This window comes from Phoca vitulina, unplaced genomic scaffold (assembly GCF_004348235.1).
Source record: "Phoca vitulina isolate PV1807 unplaced genomic scaffold, GSC_HSeal_1.0 scaffold71, whole genome shotgun sequence".
Lineage (NCBI taxonomy): Eukaryota > Metazoa > Chordata > Mammalia > Carnivora > Phocidae > Phoca > Phoca vitulina.
Window position 1 is genome coordinate 11,082,460 of NW_022589774.1, and position 12,080 is coordinate 11,094,539.

The 12,080-nt window shown below is 43.6% G+C and overlaps 1 protein-coding gene across 2 annotated transcripts in view; it reads left to right on the top strand.

Annotated features, from left to right (window-relative positions):
* Positions 1-12,080, top strand: part of CUNH1orf21 (chromosome unknown C1orf21 homolog) — a 216,720-nt gene that overhangs the window by 75,010 nt on the left and 129,630 nt on the right. For both annotated transcript variants that reach the window (XM_032393117.1, XM_032393116.1), the window contains one exon: positions 2,682-2,900. In XM_032393117.1, coding sequence (XP_032249008.1) covers positions 2,807-2,900 — 94 coding nt within the window. In that variant the 5' untranslated portion in view covers positions 2,682-2,806. Of the gene's footprint in view, positions 1-2,681; positions 2,901-12,080 lie in introns of those variants that run through there.

Sequence of the window (12,080 nt, forward strand, 5' to 3'; positions counted from 1 at the left end):
ATTCTATTAGGGTTTCCCACTCTCCTTCCTGTTTTTACTTTGTTTTGAAGAGGTGGCAGCGGGGAGGTTTCCCCTCTCACTTCAGTTTGCTCTCCTGTGGACGCATGAGCTTGCTTTCCCACATTCCTTTCTGAAAAGTGAGGAATCTGGTTCCCTTAGGTGGTGATGCTTGAGGTGGGACTGAGGGAGGTTGACCCCCGAGAACGTGCTGGCCGGCAACGCATGGCGATGGTGGCAGCAAGGACCCTCAGCAGCCTCCCGGTTGGAGAGGAATTTTCCCCTTCTTCTACCTTCGGAACTGAATCCCATCTCTCATTCTTCTTGTCTCACAATTCAGTGGTGTTTCTTCAAAAACTATGATAGGTTGACAGAATGGATTTCTGCACTACTAATTGAACATCTCTCAAAGTGTGCTCAACTTGGCACCAGAGAGACGTCCTTATCTTTAAGTTGGATAAGGCCCTTCAGAGCATCAGCCTGCAGTCCCCTTCCCTGCCCCGCTCCCACCTCCTCCCGCCAAGCAAGGGTGAGTATGGACTCACGCGCACACACGCACTCTTCCACATTCTAGTGTCTTCACTCAGGCACTTCCTATGTCTGGATGATGCCACTGTCCTTGCAGCCTTGCAAATTTCTACCAGAGGGCACCTGGGTGGCTCTGTCAGTTAAGCGTCTGCCTTCAGCTCTGGTCATGATCTCAGGGTCCTGGGATCGAGCCCCGCATCGGGCTCCATGCTCTGCAGGGAGCCTCCTTCTCCCGCTCCTCCCTGTTCATGCTCTCTCTATCTCTGTCTCTCTCCCTCAAGTAAATAAATAAATAAAATCTTAAAAAAAAAAAATTCTACCAGACTTTTAAGTCTCTACAAAATACTACTTCCTCTTTTAATTCCTGTCTTTGCCCAGTCATAATTTCATTTTTTTTTTTTTTTAATTCTGCATTGCCATAGATTTCTGTGAAACCTCTATCATGGCACTCCTACACAACATTGTGTGGATTTTCAAAAAATGTCTTCCGCATGCACATTTCCCCTGTCAGGGCCCTGAGTTATATATACCAGTATGAATAGACCATCAAATCAAAATACCGTAGCTTTAACGACATTACTGCTAAATGTGTGTGTGTGCGCTCCATATAGCTTTAAAAATATGAAAATGTGTTAACAAGAGGTTACCCAATTGTGTAGAGAAGCTACAAACATTAACTGTCTAGGGAATAAAAAAAATCTTCCTTTTTTGTAAAACTTGACCAACTAACCCTAACCCTATACTTCCTGTTAATGATTTGATAGAACCAGTGCTAGAAAGTAGTATGAAGAACTATACAAAGACAGGACTAGTGTTATAGCCATAGGGTCAATACTGCAATTTGCATTTGCTTGGCTTCATTTAAGATCATTACCTTTGTATCTAAGTTTGTTTTGGATATTGATTTAGAATTACCTTTCAGTATTAGGTTAATTTGAAAAATTCCCTTTGCTGATATTTTATGGCTTAAATGATTAGATTTCTACATCCATAGGTGTAGAATTGGAGCTCTAGGAAGGAGGCCTGCAGCTGTGTTTCGGTTTCTATAGCCCTGTTCCTGAGGCTGAGAAACATCAGATGTTCATAAAGGGGAGGTGCAGGTGCTAATTCATATCAGGTGCATGGCCTGATGCTTCTTTTGCTCTGCTTGGGTGTGAAGAGGTAAGGGCCTGTGCTATGGCAGGCTGGATGGAGACGAAAGAATGGGTAGATACCCAAAGGAAACATCTATGAGACTGGCATAAGTTATCTACAAGATTGAAATGGCTGGAAAAGGATGATAAAAGAATAAAATAAATAAACAGCAAACCCTGAGAATTTGGGAAGCGACCTTGGGTGGGGTGGGGAAGGTATATTTACTTAAGTTAACTAGAGGACTATCTCCTCTGTGGTCTATCCATAAATTCTCTTTCAGTCTTTATTATAGCGGTCCAGTAGATGTACAAAGGCTCTGATAAGAGGTGGGCAATTGCCTTGTTTTCTTCTCTTGATCTTCCCACATCTTCTCAATCCTTAAAGCATTCAGCTAGCTAAGCAGAAAATGGACAAAAGTAGGTTTGAATCCTTGCCCCCATCTCCTTCCTTTATCTTCCAAAACACTGTCACCTCAGGTAAAATAAAATACGGAGTTCCTTACAGAACCCACTAGAAATCTATAAATTAGCCCATATTTCAGCCTGAAGAGGAAGACCATTTCGTTCTGGAAAAAAAACTGAGGATCTGAGAAGAGCTGGCTTGCAAGGCAGGAGGGGGAAGATGGAGAATTTTTCCCAGTTTCCTGTGCCTGGTAGATCTCATGAATGTGCTTTCCTTACTCTGAAGGTTTTTGAGATTCCAGAACATTAGCAAACATACGTGCACTTTATGTGTAGCAAGGAGTAGTGCTCAAATATTTATTTGAATAAACAAATACGTATGTTTTTGTTATCTCAACAAGTTCAGCCATGTGTCGTAGGGGGCATGCCTTCTAGTCTTGCTTTCCGAGTGAAAATCAGATGAAAAGGGGCCATGTTGCCTTTCCTCCTTCAGCACCAATTACCCCACCCCCCCACAGTGCAGGGGGTTCATGCAGGAATCCTAGTGCATTGCTGATCACATAGCACAACGAGACACAGGCTTTGTTTCACGCATTCTGATCCAGCTTTCTGTTCTTGCAGGTGCGCACATCTTGACCAACTCAGCAGGAAGGTGGATTTTCTTTGCGTTTAAAGAAAAAAAAATGTCCCTGTGTCTGTAGAGATGATTTGCAGCCCAGCCCGGCTGAAGCTGACCGAATGAGACTATGGGCTGTGCCTCGGCTAAGCATGTTGCCACTGTTCAAAATGAAGAGGAAGCCCAGAAAGGGAAGAACTACCAGAACGGAGATGTGTTCGGCGGTGAGTGCCCTTGAACTTTACCTTTGACCTTTTGACCTGGGCTTTTCACTTTCTCGGGAGCGAATCTTTGTAGTGTTTTGGGGGGGCTTTGCTGGTAAAGGGCTGATGAGATATGGCTAGAAATCACTGCAGATCTTTTACGTGGGGCAATTTCCATAATTTATACATAGAGGATTTTGAGGAGCATGGTGGAGGTTTTATACAGAAGCTAGTATTTCAGTCAAGTTTTAAATAACTGGTAGGACTTAAATGGGTACATAGCACAGCAACCTCGGGGGGTCCTGGTAGAGGTGCGCTCACTGTAAGACCGAAAACACAGAGGTCCAAAAGTATAGTGAGTGAGGATTTGTAAACGAGAGAGTGAGGTGTTTTTTAGGGTTAGTAGTTACTCTTTATGTGACTTTTTATGTGTATTTCTTCAGATTAAAAAATACAAATACAATGAATTTAGTAATTGTCTTTTAACCTTTCTCTGGTGAGTCAAAGTGACTTGGGAATATCTAGTGCAAAGATCACAGCTGCCAACCCATGGCCATGTCTGGCTTGCAAATATATTTTCTTTGGCTCCCAGAGAACTATGAAATAAAGCGCAAGGCAGGGTTCAAAACTCAGGATGTTTCACATAAAACCCCCAAATTTCTTCAGGAAATCTGGCAACACCGGGTTTGTCTTCCCTGAGGCAGTGGCCCCCTCAGTCCAGCTGTGGCCTCCCGGGAACTGCTGAGCCTGCCCTGGAGAGCAGCACATCCAGTCCCTTTCACTCATGAACGTCATCTGCCTGGCCACTTACAGGCTTCTGAGTTTGCCTGGTGATGAGTTGGTCCCTTAGAAGATCAGCGATTGCTCTGGCGTCACATGGCCGTGGGTTAGTACAAAATTCCAGTTAGGAAGGCAGACGTAGCAGTTTTGCTGAATTACTTGAACAGTGATAACCCACGACTGGACCCATGCATGGCACTCCTGTGTTCAGTCACCGTCAAGTCATTCTCCAGCATTTTGGTCCATCGTAATGGTTATGCCGGTCCCTGGTGAGGAATTGGGGTGTTGTGGGAAGACTAATGCTCTGCTAAAAGTGGGCTAGTATATATGGGAGGAGGATTTTGTGTTGTGTCGTTTTAAGGAAATGTATGTGTTGCCTGGAACAAATTTGCTTCTGGTGGGGACTGCCTAGAAAATTGAGAACTGTGGCAAAGAGTAACATGTGAGCATCTAAATAAAACTCGACTTCGGATCACTGAGACCAGTTTCTGGGAAAACAGTTAATTGGAACCAGCATCATTCTGTCACCCTCGAACACTTAACTTTTAAGAGAACATAATCTAGTATCAAGGATTTGTTCAAACTAACTTCTACGTGATATTCTGTGTCATTATCATTTTTGTAATAAGAGCTACCATTAATGGAGCTGCCACCATATGTTAAACATGCCAAAGCATTTATACATTCATTTTCATGGTGAATTTTCACAACAATCCTGTGAAAGATGTGTCATCCCAGTTTTACATATTTGGAAGCTGAAGCACAGGAGAGACTAACCAGGTCCCAAGTTGCCCAGCTAGGAAGCCACAGACTCAGGTCTCTCTGACTCCAGAGCCCATGTTGCTTTTCTCAATGTTGATGCCTGGCGTCCTGCTGCCTCCCATTGGTCACTCATTCTTCAATGCAAAAGAATTGCATTGGCCTGTACAGGATATGCCAAGACCTTTTGCTAAATGCCACGGAGGGTGCAGAGGTAAATAATACGTAAACCTCCCTTCCTAGGACTTAATAAGAGGATGAGGAAATTTTATGAGGCAGAATAAGCCAAACACCAGGAAAGGAAAAGACATACATCATGATAAGAGTCAAGGGGATGGAGAGACTGCCTTAAAAGTTGGGATCAGAGCAGATTTCTAGAGGGGACATCTGAACCTGGCCTTAAAGGACCACAAGAATCTAAACTTGTTGGATGAAGAAAGGCTAGAGGTAATGTGAGACTTACTTGAGAATTATAAATAATCCAGTTGGAATGGAGTATAAAATTTAAGTGAGAGAGAATTGGTTAGAAAACTAAGTTAGGGTTAAATTATAGAGAACTTTGAATACCAAATTACAGTCTTGAGAAAGATAGACTGTAAGGGCAAAAATCAGTGATATTCAGTATATTGCACTTATATTCTGCCCCACAATGAGACCACCTAACCATCCAGTTGGTAATTCAGTTTCAGCTTTTATAGGCGAGGAGACTTTCTATTAATTCTAAAGTACTATGTGTATTTGGCAAAAGTTGGCATCTAATAAAGGAGCCTTCTATTAGTCAGCTATCGCTGGGTATTGGACAACCTTAAGATCTCAGCGGCATTCAACAATGAGCATGTCTTTCTTGATCACGAGTTGGTGAGTCAGCTGGAGTGGCTCTGCTCCATGTCTCTCTCATATTCCTCCTGGGACCAATGAGCCGCGGGAGGGGAGAGGGGGGCATGCTCTTCTTTTGCAGAAGGGTAAAAGTGCAAGCGAGACACAAGATGCCTCTTAACCTTGGGCTTATAGCTGGCACAGCATCATTTTTCTGGTCAACTCAAGTCACATGAACGGGCTCAAAGACAAGAGGCAGAGAAACCCATCTGACGGCAGTGCATTCGTGACGAGGGTGCGGATGCGGAGAAGGGTCAAGAATTGGGGCTAACAATTCAGTCCAGCCCCAGCCTGCCTAGTCATTGCTGCCTGTGTGGCTGCATGCGGTTCATGCAGTCTGTTAGCTTTTTTCCAGCCTCCTAATACTTACACTGAAGATTTATTCACTCCAGCATTCATCATCTTGTTACTCTTTCTAACGTAAACATTTGTGGGTTTGTTGCATGGTGTTAGATACAGCAGAACAAGGAGGGAGAGAGCTTCTTGAATCGGCCAAGGGAGATGGTTTTTGATAGTCCCACAGGGCTCTGGGGGTAGAATTGTCAGAGGGCAGTTTGAACATCAGTGCCATTATTGTAGTGTTACTGAATGCTAGAGTATGTGTATGACAAGAGAAGGTCCTATTTGTGTTTCTCCACTTAAATTTTACTTTGCAAGCAGAGCAAGTGGACAGAATCCCAATATGATCACAGATGGTCACAGGTAACTGGCAGATCTGGCTTACTTTTACCCACTTGATATCTTTGTCACCCATTGTTTCAGTAACTTATTACCGCATCACAAAGAACTCCACATTTAGTGGCTTGAAACAAGCATTGATTTATCATTTATCACAATTCTGTGGGGTGCCTGGGGTTCATCTGCTGTTTTTGCCTGGACTCAACCAGGTAGCGGCATTTAGCTGGGAGCTCAGTGGGGCTCAAGTAACCAAGATGGCTTCGAGTCTCTCTTTCTTAGCTAGAAAGTCAAACTTTTCATGAGGTGGCTGGTTTCTAAGAGAGGAAGTAGAAGCTGTCAGGCCTATGAAGACCTAGCCTTGAAAGTCCAAGAACATCACTTTTGCCTCATTCTGTTGATTAAAGCAAGTCACAAGACCATCCCAGAGTTGAGAGAGCTAGAAGTCTCCATCTATTGAGTCTGAGGAATTGTTGGGGGCCATCTTTGGAGACTAGTTACCTCAACCACTGAGAGAGGCAGTGAGAACCCCATGACTGGATTATATTCCAACCTGGACAGTTAGAGTCTGCTTTCTAAATCACTGCTCTGTTTTTTACTGAACAAAGTTGCCTTGTTCACCTTTTCTTAGCCGTTTTTAAATGTTTAAAAAATGTTATTACTGCTTGTTGTTGAAGAGTTGACAAAGTCTGTGAAGGATGGCATATTTGGGGATGGCTCTGAAGTATGTGTCTCTGAGTGTGTACACACACACAGTCGATCCTTTTCCTAAAGGTGTGAATTTAGTTTCATAGCTTCTAAGGACATGCTGGGGAGCGTTGATAAACAGTGTGTTTTTACAAATGGTAATTTCCATTTTTATGAAGCAGTTTGGTCTTCATGATGTTTTGGTTATTTAGGAGAGCGACCGCTCCAAATGTGTGTGACAGAATATGTCTAGAATACTCCACCATAGAGGATTAAGTGACAAAAGAGTGTCTTGACTCCTAGATTTCATAGAATTCAGGAGGTCGTTGACGGGGAACTTTATCACTGTCGTTCACCTATAGACTTTCTTTCCCTTTAAATGCCGAAGCATAAAAAGTTTCAGATCTAAAGTTGTGCCTCGCATCCATGTGGCCTGTTGAGAAGTAAAATCCAGACCAGAAAGCTCCATCTCCAGATTGGAATTTTCCTTCCCAGCCGTCAGGGCCAATGTGAAGAGTGGTCAGCAGATCTGCCAAGGTCAGTCGGAGGACAGCTGAGCAGATTGCCAGAACCAGCTTGCATCAAACGAGTGATCAGCAGGTTCAAGTTATCTTGAACTAGTTAAGCAAGTTCTAAGGAAAGCCAAGTGCTTATTGGATTTCTTTCAATAGCCATTCACGTAGACTATTAAAGTAGGTGCACGTAACAGAGTCAAGCCTAATATTATTAGGGAAGTTAACGTGTCAAACCTGAGATCATTATCTCTTCTGCAGCCCACCCCAAGGGGAGAAAGCTCTTTACTTATATTGACTTTACTATTTGCCCGGGCCCCACCATTCTTCCAGGAATATAGGCTTTAGTCTTGAAAAGGCTTTAAACTGGAGGCCTTTGTCTCTTCCAGTTCCCAGCTCCTGTGACTCTTGGAGTTTTCCCCAGAGGCTCTTTTCCTGCCGTTGCTACAGCCCATCGCCCAGAACAGCGCAGTGCCCTCCGACCTGAGCTCCATGAGCCCCCCTGGTTGCTTGTTTTCTTCTTGGATTTTTGTTGTTGTTGTTGTTCATTTTTAACTCTCCATTTTTTTGCGCTATTGTCGGAATCTGTCAGGTTTTTCTAAGTGCTCCTCTACCCGTGTTGATTCTCCTACTCCAGAACGTTCTGTGGCGCCTAGTTCTTAGCCAGTAAAATCCTAAATCCTTAGTGAACATGCAAGGCCTCTCAGAGTGCTCATAGCCACCCTGGCAGCCTTGTTTCACACTCTTTTTAAATCCTGCTGTTCTTCCAAACTTCACCCAAACTTGCATGAAGCTTTTCTAATACCTTCAGAAAGTATCGCTTTCCTGCCATCCCAGAATACCTTTTTACATACTTACGTATTTGGATTATTTCTTGATATGTCTCATCTCATTATTTGTGTTTATGTGTCATCTCTCTTATGAGCCAGTTAGCCCCTTAAAGGCAGGGACTGCAGGTATTGAGAGAAACCTGGGTTCCCAGAACCCTGGGAGCTGGAGGCAGAGAGATTGGGGATCCGGTTGGGCCCTGCCCGCACCAGCTTCCCTATATGACTAGGTGGCCAAGTTTGGCTGAAGGGCCAAGAGAGGCTGAGGTTTATAAATATCCCTTAAGTGGAGGTGCTTAGATTATGACAGTAAATTCTTCTGGAATAGCAGTGTAAGACTGATTATAAAAGGGAAGCAGTAAAGCAAGATTTTGGCTACTTTGTCTCCCCTGGGCTCTATGTTGCTGTGTAGCTTCAGTTAAGTGCTGATGCTCAGCTGTGCAAATTGGGAACATATAACAGGCTTGTGTGTGTGTGTGTGTGTGTGTGTGTGTGTGTGTGTGTGTGTGTGTGAGAGAGAGAGAGAGAGAGAGATGGTGTTATCCAATCTGTTACCCATCTAAAATACTGTAGGGACCAACTTCACAGGTTATGGGAAGATTACATGAGAGAATATATCACATTCATTCAGAAAGTCAAAGCAATTGAAGGCAAAGTAATAATTCACTGTTTCTTTCTGCAGTGATTTCTGATTGCATGAAGTGAAGATTAATTAAAATTAATCTGCATTTGTGTTTGTGAGACAGTAACAGGATGTTACCTCTGTGCCATCCAGTCCAGTAGCCTCTGGTCACTTCTGACTATGAAGCATGTGAAATATGCCTAGTTCTAATTGAGATATGCTATGAGCATGAAATACACACAGGATTTTAAAGACTTAGTATAAAAGAGAGAATAAAATAGCTCATTAGTGATTTTTTTATTAATTAATGTATTGAAGTGATAATATTTTCGGTATGTTGGGTTAAATAAAATGCATTATTCAAATTAATTTCATCAGTTTCTTTTTGCGCATTTAATGTGGCTCCTAGAAGTATTTAAAGTACATCCATAACTCACATTATCTTTCTATTGGATGATGCTGGTTTAAGTCCCTGAAAGGAAGTGCTGGTGTTTAGAGCTCCCTTTTCTTTCCCATTTCAGCTTTGGAGTTTACTCAGTCTGGAATCCAAGAGAAAAGGAGTTAGTTAGGCTGAGACAGGTGGGGGAGCAGGGTATTGGGGTAACAGGACAGCTGGAAAGGCAGAGATGGGGAAGCAGCTTAGCAGATGAGGAAGAGCACACTCTAATTTGCTCATCTCTCTGCGCTAATTAGTGGTAGTCTTTAGCTGCCTCTCACATAACTTCTTTTGCTGGCCTAGGGAAGCTTCTGTTGACTTCTGAAATTGTTATTTCCCAAAGATCAGAGAAGAAATCATTCTCTCTGCCCGCCTCCCCCGCCTTTTTTTGTGTGTTTGTTTTCAACGAGTAGGTAAAGCACCTTAAGGGCAGGAGAACTGTTTGATGGGTTTGTGATGGAGCCAGGTCATGGTCATGAAAGCTGGAAAAAAAAAAAAAAATTAAGTCAAGATGAGTGAGGAACATGGCCCTGGGTTTTAGTCTTTGAAGACTCCACAGTGTCTTGAGCTGAGCCTCACAATGGTCTCAATGGCTTGAAGTGTACTTGGAGCTCATGAAATTATAGAGGTCAGCCCGCCTTGGCCAGGGGGTTTCATCATACTCTTCCAGAGTACAAGTGCTTAGCCCAGTGCCTGGCTCAGAGAAGGTGCCCAAATGGCTCCTGGGCCATTCTGGTAGCTGCTTGTTGCTTTGACAAGAGACAAGTCTGTATCATGAGCACGTAACAGTGATTGTGAGTTCTCTCTCTAGCTGGGGTTTCTTCCAGCTTCCCCACTTCTTGTATTGCCTTTGGCAAGTAACTTAACTCATTAGTGCCCAGGTTTTTTCATCTATGATACAGAGATAATAGTGGAATCCACCACTAGGAGTCCTGTGGAGGATCAGATGAATTTACAATGGAAAGCACTTAGAACATTATCTGGTGCATAATTAGCACCCAAGCATCAATTATAAATATGAATAAATTTGCCCCACCTCTTCACTCTTGCCCCTCACCCACCTCAAAATATACCATGCTGGAATGTCCTGTGATGCAGAATCTAATCTAGCTGAGGTAGAGTCAGTCTGAATTTCTATTTGGAAGAATTTCCTGTAACAGAAAGTCAAGAAAACTCTGTATCTTTTAAATTTAAATTCAATTAGTTAACACAGAGTATATTATTAGTTTCAGAAGTAGAGGTCAGTGATTCATCAATTGTATATAACACCCAGTGCTCATTACATCACGTGTCTTCCCCAATGTCCATCATCCAGTTACCCCATCCCTCCACCCCCCTCCCCTCCAGCAACCCTCAGTTTGTTCCCTATAGTTAAGAGTCTCTTATGGTTTGTCTCCCTCTCTGATTTGTCTTATTTTCTTTTTTTTCCCTTCCCCTATGATCCTCTGTCTTGTTTCTTAAATTCCACATGAGTGAAATCATATAATTCCACGAGTGAAATCATATAATTGTCTTTCTCTGATTGACTTATTTTGCTTAGCATAACACTTTCCATATTTAAAAAAAGAAAAATCTGGGCGCCCAGGTGGCCCAGTCGGTTGAGTGTCTGACTCTTGATTTCAGCTCAGGGCATGATCTCAGGGTCGTGAGATCGAGCCCTGTGTCAGACTCTGTGCTCAGCGAGGAGTCTGCTGGAAATTCTCTCTCTCCCTCTCTCTCTCTCTCAAATAAATAAATCTTAAGAAAAAAAAAATCCGAGTACTATTTTCCTTCCCTTGCCATTGGTATCATGAACATGTTTGTTGAATGTTATATAGAGAGATAAGTGGAAACTTATGGCTTCAAGGCAGCCTGACTGCAGGATTGGGGAGCCTCTGAGTTCACAGACACTATTGGCAGGGACATGCAGGCAGGGCCCTTGGTGGTGTCCCTCTGGTTTTATGTCTGGGGGTTTCTTTCAATTGCTCTCTTGCCTCCCAGGGGCCTGGTCTTCTCTAGAGCTGCCTGGAGCCCTTTTTCAGGCAGAAAATAAGAAAGCACTTGGCCCTTCAGAAGGCAGTGGAGATGGTTCTGGTACCATCCAGTGAAAGGCACACAGGACTGGAGCTGCCCGCAAGGCTTGTTCTCTGCTGGGGGAGGTTCTCAGAAGGTGACTCAGCAACACAAGAGAAGGTGGGAGGGTTTCTTGACCCACAGCATTTCTCCTCTGACTTACTTTCTCCTGAGTGACATCACAGAATTTGGAAATTCAAAAACAATGGCTCCTTCCTGGAATCCTGGCTGGTGTGGCAGAAAGGATGTGTTTTGCCATCAGCACCTGCCTGGTACCACCCACCTGGCAGTGCTTCCCTGGCTGCACCTGCCCGATGCTTAGACCTCATTTGGGACCTGGCTGTCCTCTGCAGAGACCGGCTCAGCACCCAGAGCCAGAAATGTGTCTGTTTCTTTTGCCCCTGAATTATGATATCAAAGCAACTGTTAGACATATTCTACAGTTTCTGTTGCTATCCCCATTTGATGCAAAAGGAGAATGAAGCCAAGAGCCACGCCAGTTCACTTACCTAAAGAAGCAGGACTGTGGCTAGAACTGAGGATGCAGACTCTTGACTAAGGGAGATCCCCCTCTCAGGAATAAGATACCTGTCTTTGCTATTACATCTAAACCAGCCTCTGCTCAGGAGTCTTTGGGAAGTAACTGCTAATAGGCCACTTGAGCTCAGCCCCAGCTTTTAACCGAGGATATCTGAAGGCTCTATTATAGTTGTTAGGGCTATTTTCAGGAGACCTGAAATTCATGGTCATGGTGAATGCATGGGCCTGAAATCTGGCAAATTGGTTTCAAATCCTGGCTCAGCTCCTCACCAACCTGTAACTTGGCAAATTACTCTCTTTGCCTCAGTTTCCTCATTTGTATAATATGGGGAGAACAAGTACTTACCTGCCTTCAGAGAGGACTGTTGTGAGATTTAGTGTATGAGTGTATAGAATGGGACTTGCTGTATAATACGCACTGTGTGAGTGCCATTT